General features: G+C 39.7%; 1 protein-coding gene and 1 non-coding gene across 6 annotated transcripts; both read right to left on the bottom strand.

The window, feature by feature from the left end:
- Window positions 1–233: 233 nt before the first annotated feature.
- MTFR1 (mitochondrial fission regulator 1) lies at window positions 234–22,808 on the bottom strand. 5 transcript variants are annotated; one of them, XM_064387740.1, is made up of 8 exons: window positions 22,669–22,808; window positions 16,273–16,415; window positions 12,888–12,986; window positions 7,587–7,705; window positions 4,204–4,445; window positions 2,215–2,473; window positions 1,945–2,119; window positions 234–352 (listed from the first exon to the last, which is right to left on the bottom strand). In XM_064387740.1, the coding sequence occupies exons 2-8, from the start codon at window positions 16,336–16,338 to the stop codon at window positions 293–295; spliced, it is 1,020 nt and encodes a 339-aa protein (XP_064243810.1). In that variant the 5' UTR covers window positions 16,339–16,415; window positions 22,669–22,808; the 3' UTR covers window positions 234–292. The 5 variants fall into 5 exon arrangements, with proteins under 5 accessions (XP_064243810.1, XP_064243775.1, XP_064243799.1 ...); XM_064387705.1 differs by having other exon boundaries at window positions 22,640–22,737; XM_064387729.1 differs by lacking the exon at window positions 22,669–22,808 and adding an exon at window positions 22,585–22,607.
- On the bottom strand, window positions 10,330–10,402 carry TRNAV-AAC (transfer RNA valine (anticodon AAC)). The gene has a single exon. It is a non-coding gene; the product is annotated as a tRNA-Val (tRNA).
- Window positions 22,809–23,603: the final 795 nt, after the last annotated feature.

The raw sequence follows: 23,603 nt of genomic DNA, 5'->3' as shown, positions 1-23,603 counted from the left end.
GTCAGTTATGCACAAAAAATGTTGTATATATAACTTAGTGTTAATAAACTAAATCCATCACATAAATCTGAGTGGAAAGCCAAGTTTGAATACAAAATTAATACCTGAGTATAATGGTCCAATTTATTCCCCTTGATAAATCACCTACATACAAACATGTTTAGTGCCTTGTTTCTGCATTTCACATTAGATCTTTCTGTGCTGTAAGAAAAGAGACCTCTCAGTACTAGTGCTATTTGCAACATAAAATATTTTATACAAAGCAGCTTAACAGTCTTTTGCAGAATAATCTTTAAGATTTTTCAATTAAAGTCTTCATTTTTCCTGTAGACTTCAGCATGTGTGGTCCAAACTGGAAAGAAAACCAGAAACATGTTCAGATTGCTTTCAACAGACCCCTTGTTGAACTACTGTCTATCCAAGCAGTAAAAGCAGAACTTGGGCAGAAATTATTTCCTTTATCACCCTGCTTCTCTGCATACGGATGTCACAAAGTAAAGGGAAAAACTTGTGTTAGCACCAGCTGAAATTGCTCAGAGGAGGGAGCCAAGGAGCTGCTGGAGCAGGGCTAGAGGCAGCTTGCTGCAGCACAGTAAAATGAGATAGACACAGCAATCCTTACACCTTAACAACCACTGCTCAGCAGCAGTTTAACAGTGCTTCTGCTCTTGCTCTACCCTGCCTTTCTGTGCAAGTCCTTTCAAACCTGTCATACAAGTCTATCTAACAAAGTTAGCTACTGGTAAGTAACTGGTGGACAGATTTTATTAGCTCACTATGGATCAACATTCTATCATTTAATTAAAATCTTCAGCTTTCTTAGCTCTTGAGAACTTGATGATCCTTTATCTCAAAAGGTGGACTATAAAATTCAAGAACAGAAAATCATGAAAAAATTCTGTATGAATAAACATTGCCAACTTGAGTTTTTCTCCTTAATGCACCAGAGATGCTGAGGAAATGTGATTAATTCTTGGGAAACATCTAGCCTTTTATTTGAAAAAAACAGCCTGAACATTACAGAAATAAACCAGTAGAGGCCAAAAGGCAAGTAAGTCAACACTAATTAGCTGAAGTACTCAAAAGTCCTGAGATTTGTGGCAACAAACTGTTATTTTCCTTAAAATATAATTCAGAGCAGAGCCAGCTTTTGGAATTTGATGTGCATTTTTAAAATTGCACAAATGAAAAAAAAAAACCTCCTTACTCTTCCTCTCTGGTTCCACAGCACAAGGCTTCAAGGATTGCTGACAAACAAAACTGATCTATACCAGGCTGGTTTTTAAGTGTACATTCATAGAGACTTGTATGTCAATGTTCACTGCTTAAAAACCAAATTCAAATCCATCTGAAATCAACTAGAAGCCATTAATAACTTGTGCCAGGAGGTGGACTTCAAACACAGTTTCATTTTAACATTCTCACACTATAAAGAAACTGCTTTCATATGCTCAGCATTTCCAATTATTAGAAGAAAGAACCAAAATCCAGCAGGCATTCTGAACAATTTATTTTCCAAATTCCTAGGAATGTCTGATAGGTTTCAGGATCTTGCTTCAAAGTTTCACCTGCACCAGCTGAATGGTTAAGGTTGGTAATAGCAGGCAAACTCAGTTCAGACTGGATTTGATGTGAGCCCTTAGCAATGGTTTTCTGAATATCAGATGCTGTGGCAACAGAAAACATTTTTGTTTTAAAAAATAACAAAACTGTAACAGGACTTTTTAAAGCTAGGGCCAAGACAGTACACAATCCTAAGACTTGCCATTAAAAACATTTGATTGCCAAAAGTCCTGGCAGATCAGCAGCACTGCACAGGGTTTTGTCGACCTAACAAATGAGATGCTAACTTGTGTAACACCTACATATGTTAGCACAAAGATGTAGGTTGGTTTGCACAACTATAATTTAGTTCAAGGAAGTGTTCAGAATCAAAATACTCACCAGCACTACCTCAGTCTTTGTTTGTTTCTTTGTTTCAGCCTTTGGAATCACTTTTTCTGTTTCACCTTGGCTATCATTTCGGTATCGATACGCAAATTTCTTTTTGAGAGCTTCTGCTATTAACGTTGCAGGATCTGCAGGCTGAGACACTTTAGGTTTTGTACCTTCTGAGGATCTAGAAAAGAAAATGGCATCAGTATTTGTCTCATCCTCACATAGCTTTGAGTCATAAAAACAAATCATTAACGCCAATCTTGGTACATTTATTACCTTTTCACCGAGCGCAGTTTCACACTGTTCATGTCTTTGAGGATTTCTAGCATGTTTGGTACTTCAGGCTTCTTTGGCCCATTTTCCACCACATTCTGGCCAGCGTTCGTTTTTTGGTTTTTCCTCTCTTTAATGAGATCAATTGCAGACTTACTGTGACCCAGACTTGAGGGAGGGGGTGGAGGCAGAGGAGGAGGAGGTGGTGGCAGTAGCGGAGGTGGAACAGGGACAGCAGCTGGAGCAAGTGGACTGGACCCAACTACAAATAAAACACGCATTACAAGTAATTTTACTTGTGACTATCACAAATTACACATCACAAATGCTCAGGTAAGAAAAAAATCACTGTAGTAACTTCAATTGCATCCCCTCTACCCCCTTTAGATTGTAACTTCTGTGTTCCTAAACCACCTAGGCAGGTTCAGCTAAAAAGCCACATGAAAATCCTTTTTGAAAAGTCAGAAGTGTCCTTTGACATTCCAGTCCTAATTCTAGGTGCATTTGTGTCCTTACTGCAGTGGGACAGATGCCATGACATCTTCTAGTTATGTTCTGCCCCTAATGTTACCAGTATTTCCCTTTCTTCTCAGAGGCAGCTACTCAGCTGGAAGTCTCAATCTGACACAGGAGCAGTGCTTCTCCCTACTCATCATCACAAATAAGAAATTAACATACAAGATTTTTCAATGTAAATTTCAGAGCTCAAACAGTGCTTAAATTGAAGCTTATTCCAGCTGTCCAAGATTCAGGATTTTTAAGTCAGCTACTCATCTGTCTCTACTCATAGAGATTCTCACAATAATCTTGATTTTGAGTTCCATGTATACTTTAGCTAAAAATTGGTGTGATAAACATAGTAACAGTAATAACCTGACAAATAAATGAAGAAACCTTTGTTTAATTGCACCTTTAAAAAAACCAAGAAAAATCAGATCAAACCAGAGTTTTAATGCTTGGAGTATAAAGTCTGTAAAGATATTTATAGAAATAAACACACAGCGTCATTACCATGTTCTACCACAAGAGGGAGATAAAGATGATAAAATAAAAATTTAATTTCCCTAATAAATAGAGGTAAAGGAGAAAAAAACAGTTTATAGTCATTTCACATGCCCCCACCCTCCCCCCAATAACTAAAATTCAAGAGTGAAACCAGGTGATCCTTAAAACTATTTCATAGTTTTGAATATGAGCAGTTCAGGAACAATAAAGTAACTCCTATCAGTTAAAGGAGCATCTGAAAAATCACAATATGATTTTATACACAAACACAGGCAAAGCTGTACGTGTTAAGTGACCTTAGCAAAGAGTGACAACCAAATGCCTGTCATCTGCAGCCGACAAGGGCCGTCTCCTGCTAATCTTTGAGACTTAAAATTGAAAGGAGTCAGAGGTGATGGAAAGAGGAGAAAGAAATTCAGGAAAAGAATTATTCTGTTTACTACCAGAAACAGTGCACCACTTTTGGTTCCATATGGACAATGTGTCTGGTCCCAGAGATGATTGCAGTAAACAATTAATTGCCTTTTCTGTTACTTGAGATGTATATTACATATTCCAAAAGCATAATTAGCATCTTGTATGAATACTTAATGATATCAGAGAGCCTATTTCCTTACTGAGTGGAAAGACTTCAGTGTCAGTAATTAAGTTAGATTCTTTTAGTTTGGTTTAAGCCATCATGTTTATCATGAGCTTTGCTCTGAAAGCTGTTTAATACTTCTTTACTCATTCACAGATTCAGAGCTCTGGCAGATTTACAGACAAACATGAAGACTTTAGGAATATTAAGAAATACAGAAAATCTGGCAAGTTACTTGTCTTCAAGACCTATTCTGTACCCCTTGGTTATTGTGCCAAACTAACCAAAACAATATGGAGAAGTGCTTGGTGTTGCAGTATCTTAGAAAAAAGAATTAGCACAGTAGTAATGATAAAAGGGACACATTCATTAAGTAATTTTTACTAAGAGTGCAGCAAATTTAATACCTGTTGTCAAGTTCTGCTGTTCTTGCAAGGTTACAATTTTGGCTATCTGTGCTCTTAAAGAGGCCAGTTCATTTTCCAGGGCACTGATCTTCTGCAGTGCCTCTTCGTTTGCCATCACGGCGCTCCTGGGCACTGGCTCCTCTCCCGCCGGGCTCTGCAAGGACGTTTGTCTGTGTGGGGGCTTCCTGGAATGATGTGCTTCACCTGGAAGAGGCTGGGTTGTTTTTAACCAAACTTCTGACCTGCAACAAAAATATCATACTTTAACTGCTTTGAAATAGACAAAGACTAAAGCAATGTTACCTACAAATCAGGGGCACAAGTTGAAGACCCGACTTCAGAAATGTTTTTATAAAAATCACTTCCATCCAGACCTTAAATAGTTTAAGATAAATAAGAGCTTCACATCCTTTCTCTTTGCATCATGAGCTGTGTTTCTTCTCTTCCCCCAGACAGTATTTTGTAGAATCCTTGCTTTCAGCAAGAAAAAAGGAATACATTTCTTCTTATCCCAATCTATTTCTGTGCCTCACACTTATTGTACATTTCATTTGAATTAAGATTTTTTTTCCCTTAAATGCTACAATTTTTCCCCATGGGCAGCAAATAGCCATTTGCAGTTGATTCCTTTGAAGAAAGAAGAGTCTCTTGGTTCCACAGGATGTTTTTTGGTACTGTTTGGATTTCTGAATGTTTAAAAAATTTTTTTTAAAATTTTCAATTTTAGCAGCATTGGGAAATATGGAGTGCATGAAACAGCTCAGTGATGCAGAGACTGCTTGCCAGTTGATGGGAAAGCATCTCATATCTAGTTTTCTAACACAGTAATTAGAACTACAGGGAAGAAAATTTCCATACAGTTTTAAAGAGTCCATGCCTTCCCTTAATACCCACCAAAGCTCAAGCCATGTTAAACACTGAGGCATTATTGAGCATCTGCTCAAACAAGTCCAATAAGCCCTTGAAAAGACACCAGCATTTTAAAACTGATTATCTCAAGAATCTGAGGAACCTGACCAGCCAAAGATGTCCCTGATCATTGCAGGGGGCTTGGACTAGATGGCTTTTAAAGGTCCCTTCCAATGCAAGCTGTTCTGTGATTCTCTAAGTAGAATTGATAAGAATTGATGACAAAAAATGATTACCATTATGATTACCATAAACTTTGAAACACAAAATGTGGCCACATACTTAACTCCTCAATCCTTGACTCAATCCCCAAACCTCTCAGGCATGCCAGGATTCCATTGTTTATTTAAACAGGAGAGTGAGAATAGGGCCTGGCAAAAGGACTTTTTGAAATGCATGGAATGGCTCCAGGCTAACTCAGCCCAAATGCCCCACCACTCTGGATGAGTGGATTAAGCTACTGTGGGTGCTCATCATGTTAGACCTGCAGTTGTGCTAGACCTAAAGCAAGAGCCAAGATTTAAGGCTAGAACAAGCCCTGTGCTCTGACCACATCAAACCAAGATTAGATACACATTTAAGTCTTCTATGACACTGACAAAAACCATCAGCACAACTTGCAGAAATTTGGTCAAGGAGATTTGAATATTATCATGGATGATGAAATTTAGGTGGTATTATCTAGACAGGAATAGAGAGCAACTCAAGCTGAGAACAGGATATCTCCTATAGCAGCCACCTCCCTGGTCTCCCTAAGTAAGGTGGAAGGAGCCAGTGGTCACTTCACTCCTTAAAACCTGCCTTCCAGAAATTCTTTAAAGGAGCAGAACAGCTAAACAACAAAGGGTATTTTCTGCTCAGAGCAGTAATAGAGTTTTAAGGAGATGTCTTGACTGAAATCTAACACTATGGAAAAATACTATGCCCGAGTTGTCACTACTACTCTGACTAGGGGTAGAGGAAAAATGATTTGTCATTTAGTTGCTTCCTCTACAAAACGGCATTCACAGAAAAAAAAAAAACAAACCCAAAACCCTATGTCTGCAAGACTGTTTACTAAATTTTACAGTGGATAAATATTTAACAGTAACACCTATGTGATCCTGTCGAAACAGAGAATTTCAAATGCCTGGAAAACACCTAATGCATACCAGCTCCACCACCAATACCGTGCACAGACGTAATGAACAGTGCACACTGAAATAGTCACATTTGCTAAGTAATTCACTTCCTGTGCTCCATCATAAGCTGTTTGCCTTAAGGTCACTATGTATCTGCAGGATTATTTTAGTCCCATCCCACATCCATCTGTCCCTGTTCCCCCTTCCCATGGAGAGTTTCAGCAAATATGCAGTCTTACATCTTTCATAATAGGTTCTTTGAAGCACCAAAGAGCCAATCTCCCTGTTGTCTCCATTAAATGTAATAGCTTTACAGTTCAATCCTTAAACAAAATACTTCTGTGCAAACAAAAGTAGTATTGGACAGTTAATTTCCTTTGTACCAAACAGACTTCAGGAATAGTGTTTCCCAAGCAAGTGCTGATTTCTGTGACTCCCCTCTGAGTTTGTGAAATTAATGTGGCAGTGCCAGAATGTTTGTTATGCAAAGCTTCACTGTAGCAACTCATATTGGAGGGCATCTAGGTCATTACTAACCTATTTTCAAACCTATGCTTTCAAATTAAGAACAGTATCCTCCTGTAATCTCTGAAGCCAACAATCTGTGCCCTTCTCTGACAGATTGGTTTGTTTAGAAGAAAAACCTCCTCTGCACAACAGAACTGTACTTTTGTTTCTGGACAGTCTGAGCAGCAACCTGAGTAGGATGGGGTAGGGAACTTCATCCCTTCAGCCAAACTGTTTCGTGTAGTGACAGTGCTGTGCAGAACCCTTGGTCCAACACAGCAGTTCCTATCCCAGCATCCTGGACACAGGTGCTCACATGCTTCCCTGCCAGTTTTTGTTATGAAGATTAAAGATGTGAAACACAAACCACAATTTTTCCACTGTACTTAGCAGACTGCAGAGCCTTAACCAGGAAGGTGAAAAACAACGTGCCAATTACTGGATTGCCAGAATGACCATTGCTGCTAATGAGGAAGCTGTACAGTTCACTGCCCCATGGTAATGACAATCTCAGGAGAACTGGAGAATCACTGTTAGCAATTGCACCATAGCACAGCAGACATTTTCATTGCTTGGAGCTATTGTGTGCAAATCTTTCAATACTTAAATAAATAAAATCCAGAGTCTTCCTTGTATAATGTCAATCTCCTGTATGTTTTCCAACAAGTCTTGGTTTTGTAATCCTATTAGTCTAACCTCTACTACTTCTTTTCCAGACCCTACCTCTGTCTCTTCTCCCAGCATTCAAGTGCTCTCTGTTAATTTGCAATGCACAGCAGATTCTCACTGGAGAGAAGTTTCTTCCTCTCAGTTCAGAAGTTCAGAGAGAAGATTCTAGAAATATACCTGAGCCTTGTAGAGTCTTCACCTTCTTCCTCAGCAATCCACCCCACATCAGCGAAGGAGGCCACTGCATCTTCTCTGAGGTGAGCAGGAGTGTTTCCTTCCGCCACATGAGAAATAAGCTACATTTTAAAGGCAAGATTGAAGGTTTTAGAGTTAATACTTTCAGCCCAAGTCACATTTATGTTATCCAATACTTCTACTGAGGCTACATATAACTATTAACACATACATGCACAAAACACATCTGTAAACTTGAAACACTTATTTCTGTCCTGTGCTCAGTCCAGAACCATTTCACTGACTTCAAACTATTCAATCCTTTCTGCTGAACACTTCACAAAAGTTCATGGCTAACTACATACACCATCACATGATGTTACTGAACACTAAAAATCCAATACAAATTGTTACCTTCAAGACAAACAAACATCAACATTCTCACACAGTTTTCTATACTAACTCAAATAGCATGTTTTAAAATTATATTCATGATCAGTAGTCAAAAAAGACATCAAGGCTGCCAATACTTCTTAAGTATTTTGCTCTAATTTAGTGTTATTTTTAAAGAGAAATTCTGCCAAAGTTTCCCTTTCCCTACAACTTCTCTTTAAGAAGCATGTACATTGCACAGGGGGACAAGCAAACAAGCAAAGCAACCCCAAAAACCAGGCAAAAAGCCAATTCCACCAGCTCAGTAATCACAAAGACTTTGAGTGAGAGGTAGGATGCAATCATAACATTATACATTATGTGCTAACAATCTTATTTGCCACATGCCAAACAAATGGACCATTTTCCAGCATGGTTCTGGCCATTAGCTTTACAGCTGTTTGCAGCCAAAGGTGAGCAAGGCTTCAGAGACTGGAACCTTTCTTCAATTTCCAGTTAAGTGACCTGAATGGTGATTTGAAAAATTCTTTCGACCATCAATACTCACTCCATAGTCACAACTCAACAAAATGGTTTCAAATCTATTTTGAAATACTGGCTGCTTCCCCAGGTCAGATGAGGGCATGTGTTCATAGTCACTGGACTCCTGAGCAGCCTGGGATCAGTATCAAAGCAGATAAAAAGCTACTGAAACAACTTTCAGCAACTTGTTCTGCTCAGTCTGTCACCTTGAGTTCTGTATCTCCAATGCCTACATGCCCCAGCTTTTCCTTGTATTCCATAGAACCACGGTTGTTAAGGTGGGAAAAGCCCTCTAAGATCATTGAGTCCAGCTGTTAAGCCAACACCACAAACCAAATCTGCACGAGTTATTGCAGCTGTTCAAGTCCTGCCTGTGGCCAGCAGTGGCCAAGAAGCTGGGAATGCTGACCAAGATGGTGGCAGCAGGTGCCAGCCTGCAAGGGCAGCCTGCACCCAGACCATCAGCATTCAGGTCAGTTTTCAAGGCAACCCACTCTGCAAGAGCAAACTACTATGAAATGTGAGCATTAATCTGAATTTGTAGCAGACCTGTCACAGTAGGACTGCAGCCTGGATGAGGTGAAACCATTTCAGAAGAACACCCACACATATTTTAGTAGTAGCCTCTGATACAGAAGTCTCAGGAAGAGAGAAGTTGTGGGCTTGGGGCTGTTTTTTTCCCTGGGAGTTGTTGCAAACAGCCTTAGAAATTGAGATTAGTTGCCTTCACCTCACACTCTCACTTGTACGAGAGTCTTTATCACAGCTCCCAGGAGTGCATATTGGCACCATCAGATCATTTGGAAACAACAGGGTTTTTTCCAGGTAGCATCAGCACAGATGGTAATATGTTTATCACATTAACAGTTGTGCCTAATACCATTACAGTCTGCCTCTCTTTAAAGCAGTCTAGAGAATACTATATTGCATGTTAGGATTTTTGCTGTTTGAGGTTTCCTTGGTATTTTTCTTTTTAAAATGCACAGAAATTTTCAGGACCACAGCATTTGTATTAATGTTAATAACAATTAAAAAAATCCATAATACATTAGCCACTTTTTGCAGGTGATACAGATTTTTCTGGCAGTAATATTACCATTAAAAGACTGAAGCCACTTTTAAATACAGGCACTACACACACTTGAATCAAAAATAATTTTCTAAATCAACAGTAAAGAATATATTTACCACTGCCAGAATTCCAGCACAGATAAATAACTTCTAATCCAAGAATTAGTAGTAAGCCTTCTGTTATATTGTGATACAAGTTTCTTCTTAATTTTAATTCATATTTACATGTAAACAGAATCTGCTTGTTACCCCATATACAGATGTTTCTTTTCTCTATCCCTAAAAACAACAAAGCCTTCCTCAGCAGTGGAATTTGAATGCCACGTTAATGCAAGATTTCAATTTAAAGGTGAAAAGCCAATATCATTCTCTCAAAACCTTCACCTGCCCCTGAACGCCTCTGTGACTACACTATTCCTCCAGTCAATTCCAGCAGAAAAAAAATCTGAACTTCCTCTGCCAGCACCTGAAATGGAGAACAGAGTACTGAAAACAGAGGCCCAGTTCTACTGGATGGCAGGAACTGAATGAATCAGTGCCATAGCCTGCTTGTCTTTCTACAGAAACTGTGTCGTTGCTTCCCCCACTTATTCCTTCCCAGGCTTTTTGCCTCAGTGTGCATATATGCGTGTCTGAGGGCTGCAGACCCCTCCCGGATTTCTGAAGACTACACACACTGTACTGTTCTGGCACCTCGGTTGGACGGGACAGATAAAGAATCACCGAGTCCGACTCGCAAAGAAAGAGTCAGCCTCGGCAGTGTTTCCGCCCGGTTTCGAACCGGGGACCTTTCGCGTGTTAGGCGAACGTGATAACCACTACACTACGGAAACGCCGCTGGGCAGCGCGGCACGGCAGGCTCCCTGCTCTTTGTTTGCTCCGGGAAGTGCGAAGCAGAACAGTTCTTTTTAAACACTTGACAGAATAAAAACCTCGTGTCAAATTACTAATATGTTATGTATTAAACATTTGGAAACACTTCAAGTAAGACAAACTTGCTGTGATTTTTCAAATTAGCCTAGTAAATTCAGATGTTTGTTATATGCACACCAATTTATTAGGAGATTTCCACTGAGTTATCAGGTATCCATCAGACAGACAGGAGAAGCATGGGACTAAAATAAAGATGCTGTAGCTGAAGGATGATATCTTGAGAAACACAACTGCAGGTTTGAATCTCCCTAGGCTATACTAATTTTATTTTCTCCTAAATATTACATATAAATCTAAAAAATATGACATACAAAAGATCTGTATGAACTATTTTCATTTGTTAATGCCATATAGAGTGCATAAGGTACATAAGCTCTGCCACCTCCTACTGAATATGTAAGCTGCATTTCAGTCTTTAGCAGTTAATTTAAATGTTGACTATGGCAAGTTCCACAGAGTCAGTAGTATTCAAAGATCAAAATGTTTGGCTGCTGTTTTTTTCAGACTAGCTGAACAAAAGCATGCTAGAAAGTAAGTATGGACATTACAGAGATATTCTTTCAATGAGTCTCATCCATTCATCATAAGGAAAATCTAACCCCTGATGCTCTGGGGTTAGAAACACTGATTCAATACATGCACCCTCGGATGATGCAAGTAAAATCTGATTTGTTTTTTTAAATAGAATGACTTACAGCAAGGTTCAGTTCATGGTCCTTTCATAATAGAGCTAAAGCTGGCAAGAGAGAAAGAGGAAGAGACAGCTATAGGAAAGTGTCAGTTGCAACAGCATGAAAGCAATCGAGATCAGTATTGAACTTCACTATGGAATCTTAATGATGAGATAAAGACACAAAGAGCAGATGTTAGCATCACACTTAACATGTTCAGCAGTTTATATATTAAAATAGTTTAGAATCTGCACAAACCATATAAATTTTAATGTGTTTCAAGGCTCAAATTTTGGAATCCCTATTTCTAATTAAATCAACTCTCACAACTGTACTTCTGTTTCCAGGATCCTTTCCTTTCATCTCATAGAAGGTGAATGCTTATACTTAGTGTACCCACAAAGTTGAATGAATGTCTCTTTAAGAGGACTAAAAAGGCAAGTATTACATTTGTTTTAACAGACTCCTGACCAAAACATATTTATGTATTTATTTATTTGCTTAAATACTAAAAATAATCAGGAACAGATTCCCCCGATATATCTTACCATTCCTTGCAAGAACATAAACCAGAAATGTCTTCTTTTATGTGCCATATTAAGAGAAGTCACTATTAGGCTAACTATCTGCAAATGAGCATCATCTTCCCTTGTATGGCCTTTACAGCACAGAAAATCAAACACACAGGAGGACTTCTACCTTTTAAATCTGAGGCACAGGGAGCCTTCTTGCTGGCAAAACATTTACTAATTATATACTCAAAAATTATATATTACTAATTATATATTCAAAAGTTTAATCCAGCATGCTGTTTGTTGTCCTCACCTGCACAAAATTCCACATTTTTTTTCCATCAAGCCACTAGAAATGTTTGATGGCTGTCTCAGCTTTCTCAATGTAATTTTTTAAGAGAGGCAAAATGTTAGCATGGCTTTTACTATCACACCAATAAGGCTTCTATGCTAATCTGAACTATCTGGTTTTGCTACTGTAATTTCAAGTCTAAATATTGTTCATACATTTCATTTATGATAAAGAAATTAATTTAAGCACTGAAAAATTTAGCAGTGCAAAAATTACTATATCTTAAGTGTGGCAGCTGATTCCCTCCATTCATCTTTACACTCCCCACCCTTGCTCAGCCCACGAAACATTCCTCTCTCAGCTTCAATTTCAAACACTAAATGTCTCCAATTCTATACCCACCCCCTACCCCTAACACCAGAGTTGAAGAGATTATGTGTAACAGCTTCCACTTTCCCATCTGTTCCTGAAAGACTCATTATGAAAGCATGGGTTTGCTCTCCCTTAAGCTTTTACACTTGCTCATTACCTTACCCTTTCACCTACACAGTGCTAGCCTTGTATTTTAAACAAAAGCAAACAGGGTACTCATGTTATCTTGTAACTCATTTTTTGATTTCTGATAAAGTTGTTTATTTTCCCAAGTATTTTTAATACTATTCATCTTTACATGCCTCTTAAGCCCAGCTTATAAATACTGCTTATATAAAGAAGTTCCAATCATTTTTCTCTTTTATCAATTTTTTTAAAACTTTCTTATTTGGAAAAACCTGAACTGGAAGTAGGGAGAAGTAGGCTAATTCTCCTATATCTAGTTTATCATATCCTCCTTTTACAAACCTTCTAGTCATGAGCAAATCCCTTTACCAGTATAGTGAGAAACAGACTCTAAACTGCTGAGAACACCTACCTGAAAGTGAACTCTTGGACACTGTATAAGAGAGAGGTTAGTACCAATTTTTCTTACAATACTTCGAGATGAACCATAAGGCTTGCTTGACCAAAGCACCTGCATGGGAAAAATAAAGAAGCCAGCTGTTAAGGGAACTGAGTTTTGTATCATATTGTAATAGCTCTCCCTTATTCTTCTATACCAGGCTTTTGCTAAATATATTTATTAATTCCTTTCATGCTGGACTAGGATATCATGTTTACACTGAATTCTGTCCCAGTGACCTCCCCACATTCTACCCCCGAACTGGCACAAACACATCATCAGTACAGTACAGCCAGGGCTGCTTAAGGTCAAGACAGCCTTTGTATAAAGTCTAAAGCAAAAACAATAAATCAGCTAATGCAGAAGACTTCAGGAGCTGAAAGTATCTTCAAAAACACAATATTCAAATTTTCAAGACAATAAAGAACCTACATCCAGCAAGACACCTCTTTTTATAGGGTTTCAAGAATAGCCACCCATTCATTAAAAATCCTTGAAGTCACATAGTTCTTCATTTCTCAAAGTATTTTTTTCTTTTTTAATTAAGAGCTCTTCTAAAACAGGAATAGTGTCTACCATTCTTAATGAGTATAAGTATTCATACATACATATAAATATTATATAAATATTATGTCAGTATTCATACAGCTACAATAAATATGAAAATATAACTGTGAAATTAAAGAGCAAAGGAAAGTAAAATGGAGAAAATAAGACAAAATTTTTGTAAGAACTTTGTCCCCTGCCCCAAAAAAATAGATTCATCTAGAGAAAAGTGCCCACAGCAGCTCAACACACCAGGCTTCATTGTAACTGTTTCTACTGCAATTTACATTTTCTCTATGTTGTTTCAACAGGGATTAAATTTGCTTCTTTTTGTTGTATTTAGTATTTACAACAGCCTTATGAAAGGAACTAAAATGGGAGTTTAATCCTAGGAGAACACTACAAAATGAGCCAGAAAAGAAGCAAACACCCCGGAGAGAATTAGGAAAGATTTCAGCACAGGCAAAGGCAACAAAAACAATGCAAAAAAAAAAGAGAAAAAGAATAATGAGAAGGCTTTAACACAGGGTACATTGTTAATAAACAATCAGAACCTTGTATGGTAATTTTAAAACCTTGGCTAGTGTTCAATTATGGCTGTAAATATGAATTTACTAGTCAGATTTTAGTTTTTAAAAAAGCTTTAAGGAAACTTAACATCCTGGTAGAAGGTTGCCCAACAAAGAAAACAGGAAAAATCCAGGCTGTTCTGACTGGCAATGGCAATATTGCCTGTATGATGACTGCAGTGGTGCTGTGGGAGTTGCATAACACACAGCTGAATATTTTAATATACTAAGCAAAGATCACTACTCACAGATGTTGAAGGTTCTCTTAAAAAGGGAAGTTTATGTTCCATGGTATTGATCCCCAGATTATTTCACAAACTTCATATAAACATGCCTATTTCTAATTTCTATCCTTCCTTCCTCTGGCTTTACTGTAATGTGAAAATTTTGACAAAATAAATGTGCACTGCACATATGCTACACTACAACCTCACAAGAGAGCTGCAACTTTGCCACAAATACACTCAGATCTTTTTTTTTTTCTCCATTCTATAAAAAATACATTCTCTTGCCTCATACACTGCTAAGCTGAACACACATTTTTCAATGCAGAGTAGTCTATTGATGCTGCATTTTGGTTGCCTCAAGGAAGACCTCACATTTGTGCCTATCACCTGTTTGTTTACATGCCTGAGCAAACAGCAGGTAGATCAGTGGCCTTCAAAAACAACTCACTGAAAAACAGCACCACAGTAATAGTCTCATTATTCACAACTGATCCTGATTAAAGCAGAACTGTTGGGAAGAGACTCAAAGTGATGGGGCATTGTAACAAATAATGACAGTCAAAAGAAGGCTTATTAAGTTGCAGAAGTACTTCCACAACAGCAAGACAGTCTAGACTACATGCTCTATTAGCAACACAAGTGCAATTCATTTTAAACAAGCGGCAAAACTTGTTTAGATATTGCTCAGACCACAGACAAGTTGTTGACTAGCAGTCAAAAATTGGTTTCCAAATGCCCTTGGGGCTCTTCAACAACAGTTGATTTGGTGCACCAAAATGCTGAATGACTCAGTTTTGGCAATACAAGATATGCCAGGATATTATTTTCAGAACACTGCATGCAAACTGTGCCACGAAGCGTGCAAGTAAAATCAGGTCCCTGCTCAGCTGAGCTGAGGTCTCAGCACTGCTCTAACCAAGTTCACACAACTTCTTGTTGACTTGAAGCACTGGCTGAGCAAGTCTGCAAAATGCTACTTAGTCATTCACTGCTATTGCATCAGTGCTTTGCTGTTGTCTAGAAAAACTGACATTTGGAAATGTAACTGCATTATCACAAGCTTGATACAAGTAGAGAATGGAGAGAAAAAGATTAAAAAACTTGTTTATCTCCCTATTTAGGCTGAAATTGCTGAATTACTAGTGTTATAATGCAACATATTCTCATACTTTGAATTTTCAAAGTTACATGGAATCTCACATCAAAATTCAAATAAAATCCTAAAATACAGATTCTTGCTGTCAATCTTAATTTACACTGTATAAACAATTTGCTCTCCATAGATTCCCAAGACTGATAAAAGGTTCTACCACAATAATACTGACTAAATACTGCACATAGCTGTTAAGGATTTGCCCATTCTTAAAACATTAAAATACTTCAAAAACTTATAGGGATTACTGCATTGAGGTCAACATTTGTACTGAAAATAGCTTCCTAAAGGTCAGTGACAGAGCAGCTGATGTGTAGCAGTTCTCTGTCTCTCTCAGCTCAGCCTTCAAAGAAAACTCTCTATATAGTCTCCTCCAAGAGGAGAGCTATGCTGGCCTGTTCCTCTGTTTACCCAGTAAAGAACACAGCTGCATTGCTCTCATGTACTGTTACACCTCCAGAAGAGGTAACTATAGCACAGAAGAGGTAAATGTAGCACAATTATAATAATCTCCGTTTCATGGGCCTTTTGTATCTCCAAGGTAAGAACAAGATTATTTTTTTATCACTGTTAAAAATAATGGAATTCTCCTTCAGCTTCAAAACACTCACGGAAGTCCAGCATGAACAGCAGTGTTTACAAAGTAAACAGTTTATTAGAACCAGAAGGAACTGCGTAGCACTTTTAACACATTTATTACTCAATATTTCAGTGTTCAAGTCACAAAATTGATTTTTCAGCAATGCAGAATCATCCCAATATTGTATGTACCTAAAGTGTTCTAGATAAGCACAAACTAAAACAGATGAAGCACTTGCTATACCTTATTTTCTGAAAACATGAAGGAAGTTTGAAACACTTACTGATTCCATGTTCAATCCAATTTGTTCAAAAGCCATCCTAATTAAGCGCTTTAGCCAGCAAATCATCAGGACTGGAAAAGGCCTTTCCGAACTTGGATTTAAGCCTTCCAAACCTACAAGGCTGCCAAGGTTCCATAGTAGTTCTGAAATGAGACACATAAGAATTTTAGATGCATGTTGTGGAACATGTACAGAAGTAAACTGTTAGATTCCTAAAAAACAAGCTTTAGATACAAGACATATTAGATGACACCAATACCTTGTACTGCAAAGCAAAGGCGTTCAGAAGGCACCTACTTAATACAGGTAACAATGACTTTTTAGTAGTAGTGCTTTTATTGAATCATAGAATTGTTTGAGTTGGAAGGGAGCTCAAAAGTCAACCAGTTCCAACCCTGCTGCCATCTGCAGGGACATCTTCCACTATCAGGTTGGCACAGGGCCCCATCCAGCCTGGCCATGAAAACTTCCAGGAATGAGGCATCCACAATTTTTTCCAACAACCTGTTTCTGTGCATCAGCACCCTCATGGTGGTACATATCTAATCCAAACCTATCCTCTCTCAGTTTAAAGCCACTGCCCCTTGTCCTATCACTGCATGCCCTTGCAAAAGTCCCTCTCTAGCTCTCTTGTAGTCCCCTTCAGGTACTGGAAAGAAATGTAAGCTGTTGTAAAGTTAACAATCAAAAAGTTGCTGAAATGACTGCTCACTTGAGCTTGGACAGATGATGGCGTTCAACGACTCTAAGTGAGCATCAAGCCCTATGGAACGCCTGCAGATGGGGATTAGCACTAAGACTGAAGTGCCATACTCATATCTAAAACTCATTTCTATGCAGGAACAGACTGCAGAAATCTGATCACCTCTCCTGACTCACATTCTGACAGCTTTGTTGTTCCTTCCTTTTTCCTACAACTAAGGAGAGAAAGGAAACATGGAAAAATGACTAATGCAGGAAAATGACATGAAATACTGTAGATGTAGGACACAAAAATATTCAAGCAGTTTTCAAGATTAGACAGATTTCAAATTTTGTCTATTTAGATACACTTCCATTCACCTGACTCAAGATGGTTTTATTGCTCCTCTAGCAAAGACAGTGTACATTTTCTTTAACTGTGTTCTACACCAGTCATGACCTGGACATCACTGAGAAGTGTATGCCACCAAAACCAGGAAAGGAAGCCACAGATTTGGGTTTACATTTCTTTTGTGTAGCAGGCTGGAAACAGCACTGTTGATCCACCCTGAGCAACGTATTTGTAGTATGAACAACGTTGTTGCTGCAGTCACTCTATAAACAGACAGGGATGACTAAAGCAATGCTGCAGCAAGGAACTGGCACTTGGGAAGTTTGAAAGTCAGGAGATGGAAAAGCCCTGCTGTTTGGAGAAGCCAAACAAGCCCTGCAGTTAAACCATCATTGTTTCCATTACAAATGTATTTCAACAGTTTACAGTTCCTTAGTAATAACGTACCTCTTGTGGAAACTTGGCAGAAACAGTACAATCTTACAGTTATCTTTTTTTAGACAGGCTTAAAAGACAGTTGATATTAGTTTCTCATCATCACAGGATCTTCTTTTCTTTGTGACTAAGCTCAGAAGAAACTACTAATCTACACCAGGAGATTAGAATGGAAATGGCAACTGTTATAGGAAAAACAATAGGGAAGACTAATGGGCTAGCTACCAAAGAGCCATGAATACAAGCTACACTCATTCATAGTAAATAAATAAGTCATGGCCTTCTTTATGGAATGCTGGAGAAGTCTGTTAGGGAAGCACTACCATCTACTTGATCTATTATTCCTTTAGGCACCTGTTATTCTTCCTTTACACAACCCACTGTATGGATCTTGGATCTCACTGCACCTGCAGTGTTCTTCAAACAGGAAGAATACAATGCCCCACACTGGATGGGCATGGTATCCAGCACTGCAGCATGCAGTGACATAAAAGAGAGGAATGCTCCTTTAAAAGGGGAAACCTGCTCCAGAGGTGTGATTACATGGGATACACTCCACCTCATTCCAAAGTCCAGACTTGTTCAACAAGCAGTGTGGAAATCAAAGGAGGAAAAAACAAAGCTGCATCAAGACAAATTCAAACAAAAGAAAAAGTAGGGTACAAAAAAGTACAAAACTTAGTAATACTTTTGCTGAGCAACTGCAAAGACAGGGCTGGCTGGGAAAGGCAAGTGATAGGACTAAAAGGAATTACTGTATTCTGATACACTGGTCTTTCAGCCAGCTCACAGGTTTAAAAGAAGTCAGAGTCATGTTTTCTTCCAGGCAGAGAAGAAAATGTATGATTTTGTTCCTGATTAAATGAGAGGTCCAAGTCTAACAATAAAGGCAATCTGGACAGAAGTGAAGAGTGTTAGAACTTCCTCCTGTGAAATCAGAGCAGGTCTAGAAAGTTTCCAAGAACTTAAGAAACTTAAATGCAAACAGGTAAAAGAACAACACAAAAACCGAGAAGACAACCAATTAAAAGCACAAAACCAGATGTAGAAAAAAGTAGCACAACATGAGGATGACAGAATCGTATAAATATGAAGTAGTAAGCTGAAAAAGACAAGCTACAAAATGAGTTCCATCTTACAGGTATAAAGAAGTCCTACACATATTAGCAGTGAGAGGCAAGAGGGACAACCATGATGCAACAGGAAAGAAAGCAGTGTGTGATTTGGACAGTCAGCATGTATTCAGAGTTTTCACCTGACAATGGCAGGTAAGACTGACAGGTGTTAGCACCGATTACAGACAAGGCTGAGAAGCTATAAGCATCCAGGACAACAGTAGCCAGTGAATTTCACCTTGCAAAGTTCAGAAACTTGTCAAAGCAATTTTTGAAATGTCGATAATTAATTTCAGAAACTTGGTCAATGGGATTCAAAACCCCAGGAATAAAAGAAGGTGCATGATGACACAAAGCACTGGAAATAATCCAAAACACTTATCCTGCCCTAAAATATTAAGCCAACCCTTTAGAATTCCAGGTTCCAAGACTTTGATGACTGAACACAAAAGAGCATGCATTCAACTTCAGTAAAATGAATATTTGTAGTTCACTTTGTAAGTTACTGTTTCCTCTGTAGCCTAAATACTTAAAAGTATTTGAGACTGGGGTCATCAACGCCTTGCTCTTGTCAATGACCTGTCTGTTCTTGCAGAAGAAAGCGACTGAAATCAATCTGTAAGAGCCCAGTTCCTGGATTACCTTCCTTAGCTTGTGGCACTAAGGAAAACCACCATGTCTGAACAACCTCCAGCTGATCTAAAAGAAAAATGCTTCTAAGTATATTTTTATATGATTATGGGTTTACAGAATTATCTCCAGGCAAACTTCATACTCATTTCTTTCCGACTATGTTGCACTATACCTTTCTTCACAAAACTATTTCACAATTGGTTTATGTGCCAAGAACAGATAGGGTTCATTCCAAAAGAAAATGCTGGACAGCAAGAATGAAATCATTACCAAATTTTTCTCTTGTGCTCTGTATACACACCATTTTCAGAAGCCGAAGTTAAACGTTTATTGCTTTTAGAAAACAGAATAAAACCTCTTTTAAAAGAGTGATCTTTGTGGTATTTATCCTCTCTCTTCTTGGTGCTACCTACAGTGAAAAGTTTAATTCCCCAGAAGTTTCCATAACTCAATTACTACATGAAGAGCCCTGGGTGACAGTAATATTGCCATAAAAAATGGTCCTGCTCTGCCTCAGCAAAACTACTGCAAGGATGAGCAGCAGTCAAAGACAAGATAACCAAGACGTCCAAGGAGCAGTAACATAAAGAATTACATTTCACTGCATAAAGCACGAAGGGGTTGGAATTTCACGGGTTCATCTCAATGAAACCCAGAAATTAGCAATGCTGAACAACTTTCTTACTGATTTGGAAATGTGGAGGAATTCCTTGGTTTAGAAGAGGTCTGCATTTCCAAGCCCCCTGGAGCTTGTTTGCCCCTACTTCTCCCAACCACTTTTGCAGGCTCTGTTCAATACTCTCATATCAAATACCAAGTCTACAAAGCTGACAGATAATACCACTTATAAATGACAAAAAGTTCATTAAATAAATATAAAAGCTCTATAATCTCTACACATAACGCATAATATCCAGTAAATATGAACAGAAGCCCTTTGCCAGGCTTTTTAGTGAGTCCTACACACGGAAGATTAAAAGAAAATCAGATGCAACTGCTTTCAAATGAGTTTTTGTAATGTTGTATTTATCCAAGTTCCCTTCAGAGCATCAGTTCTTGCACTTTAAAAGAAATATGATATTCATATTTTTTTACTGAAGGTTTCTCTCATTCAGTTAAGGCCCACACAAACATAAAAGAGAATAACTCAATGGGATTGATGGAGCAGATTAGCCTTAACAAAGAATAAACAAAGGTATGAAATCTGAAAAATGAAAGGTGTAGTCTCTAAATTCAAAAGGCATAACTTTAAGAAGTATAACATTTTCAAAGAAGCATAGGTTCAAAGGAATACCAGCCACATAAAAAATAAAATGCAAAAAGGCCAGGCTCCTCCTTATTTGAGCAAGAACTAGGGCAAGCGTATCTCCTCAGTCTTTTAGACTACCACATGAGCCAAGGCCATCTAATAAAATTACACCCACAAGGAAACATTATTTTAAACGTAATAAAGTAAGACAACAAAAAAAACAAAACCCAAAAAAACAAAAAAAAAACCCAAATAAAAACCCAAACCCATTATCACAACAGTCAAATGGGCAGAAGAACCTTTGGATAAAGGACCAGACTGTCCCAAACTGACACAGACCAGCAAAGTAAATATGCATTTGGCAGAGGTCATATAGCCAGAAAGAGGAGTCTGTTTTTTGATGTGGAAGCTACAAATAATGGAGCACCCAGTACTAATAGAAACACCTGTCTGGAAAGATATGAAGAGAGACATAAAAGTCAGTAAATGCTACAGGGACAATCTAAGCTAGTACTGGTATGAAATTTAAAGCAGGAATTGAAAATCATACCTACTTGCAACAGAAGTTGCTAAAGCTTTCTTAAAAATATAGCCCCACAGCATTTACCTGAATGTGCAAAACCCTATTAATCAGATTTCATTCATGCTATCCCATCCTGCCAGCTAAGGACAGAGAAAAAACCACCCATGTTTCAGCACTAGTTTCATCAAAAGCTTTTGCTCAGCAGTGATCATACCTGCACAGTGCACTGTGACACCACTGAGAGGTAAGTGAAACCCTTCAACACCTGCAGACCACAAGGTATTACATGACAGAGACAACCAAACACCGGCACTTCCCTGACGGACGGACAGACAGACAGACCGACCTCCCCACCAGCTGCTGGGAATGCCAGCCTTTCTGCTACAGCTCTGACAGACAGCAGCAGGTAAGTATTACAAACAAAAGGGTGTGTTTGTCTGAAAAAGCATTTAAAATGTCCAATTTCCCCCCCAGATATCTCTCTGTGTAACAATGCTGACACAACAACCATATTTTAGCTAGTGACCCCTGAAAAGCACATTATTTGCATGCAGCAACAAGTAAGCAGAACTTTTAGACCTGATGGGCAGAAAACTCAGCTGACTCATCACCTAGACAAAAACCAGTGGGGATCAGAAAACGTAATTCCTATGCATTTAATCTTTGAAAGTCTTGCCTCCACAGGAGCTGCAGAGCACTCTGAGGACAGCATGTCAATATTAATGAAGCACTGCTGACGCTGTCAGGCAGAGATCAATGCAGTACGATTGATTTCAGCAGTCAAACTCTACTCACCCTCAATATTTGGAATTTCAACAGCTCCTCAAACAAAATGAAAACACGCACCCAGCAAGTTACTCATTTATGACCACTACAGAAGAACTTGAGCACGGCAGCAGTATCACTATTGGTGCACACAGCAAGCAGTGTAAATTTACAGAAAAGAGAAATAAAAACACCGTGCCCCTTAGGGCTCATTTTTCCTCTCATATGCCAACTCTGTTTTAAAGCGTCCTTAAAAAACTTCCCGTATTATCTCCACACGATCTTGTATTTACATTATTCCCGTGACCTGTCACCTTCTCATCACAGCAGTTCCCCCGCACGAGCGGAAGCTTCGGCCCAGCACCCCGAGGCGCCTCCACGGTCCTGCCGGCACCTGCGCTGCCCGGGGACGCCGGGGCCGCCCCGAGCGGCCTGTACGCGCTTTCAGGCAGGCTTCCCCTCCCGCACCGCCGCTCGCCCGGGATCGGCCGCGCCAGGAGGGGGAAGGAAACGGATGCCCGGGGGGAAGGAAGGGGCTGCCCAATGGAAAAGGGAGAACCTCGGCCTCGGCCGCGGCCGCCGCCACTGCCGCCGCCGCCCCCCCCGCGCCTCACCCGCCGCCGCGGCCGACGCGCTGCCTCACCCGCTGCTCGCGCGGCCGCTCGCGACCCTGCCCCGGCAGCCAATCGGCGGCCGGCTCGGCGCCGCCCCGGCCAATCGCGGGCGCGGCGGCGGGCGCGGGAGGCGGGACGTGGCGCGCGCTGCGGGGGTGAGGCGCTACCCGGCAGGCGCCGAGCCGGCAGCGGGCGGGGGAGCCGCCTGGCCCCGCCCCCGCGCGGTCACGTGGGCGGAACCCGCCAATAGGAACGGAGGGCGGGGGTGGTGCCGGGATGGGCGGGGCCCGTGTGGGGCCCGTGTCGGGGTCCGTGTGGGTGCCGCGGCACGGTGGGGGTCGGTTTGTTCGCAATTAACCTTTATAAGTCTCAAGTTGATTTAGGAGCATTTGAATTAAAGGTTTAAGGATGTTGCTGCTTGGCAGGAGCTTTCTGCTTGTAGCTGAGCCTTAAAGGGTTTTGCAGTAATAACTTTTTGAAGTATAATTTTAGAATATTATAGTGAGGACCTTTGAAACTATAGCTTTAGAGTGTATAAAAAGGAAACATGCTTATCTCGACGCCTTAACAAAATATTGAAAAGCAGCTTGAGAAAGGAAGATGAACATCAACTCCAGGATTGATGGTTTCGACCGAGGGAAGCTGGACATCACTGTTATGAGATTTATAGTCCTTGCAATTAAAAGGTGGACCCACATCTGGAATCTGGACCTCACCAGCTGGGAGACTTCTTTTGGAAGCCGGACCCCACCATCTGGGGATACTCCTTTCTGGGATACATCCTGAGAAAAACTAAATCATAATAGTGTATAGAATTGTGGCGTAAAAATTGGGAATAGAAACTGCTGAGAAAGCTTTTGAGTACCCCTACAAATACCTGTAAGCCCCAACTATCGGTGTGCAGTTGGAGGGAAAACCTCCCCCGCTGTACCCAGCGCTGCGTTGCTCATACTTCACCGTGTTA

This window comes from Passer domesticus, chromosome 1 (genome assembly GCF_036417665.1).
Source record: "Passer domesticus isolate bPasDom1 chromosome 1, bPasDom1.hap1, whole genome shotgun sequence".
NCBI classification, from domain to species: domain Eukaryota; kingdom Metazoa; phylum Chordata; class Aves; order Passeriformes; family Passeridae; genus Passer; species Passer domesticus.
This window is presented reverse-complemented; position numbering and strand designations above follow the sequence as displayed.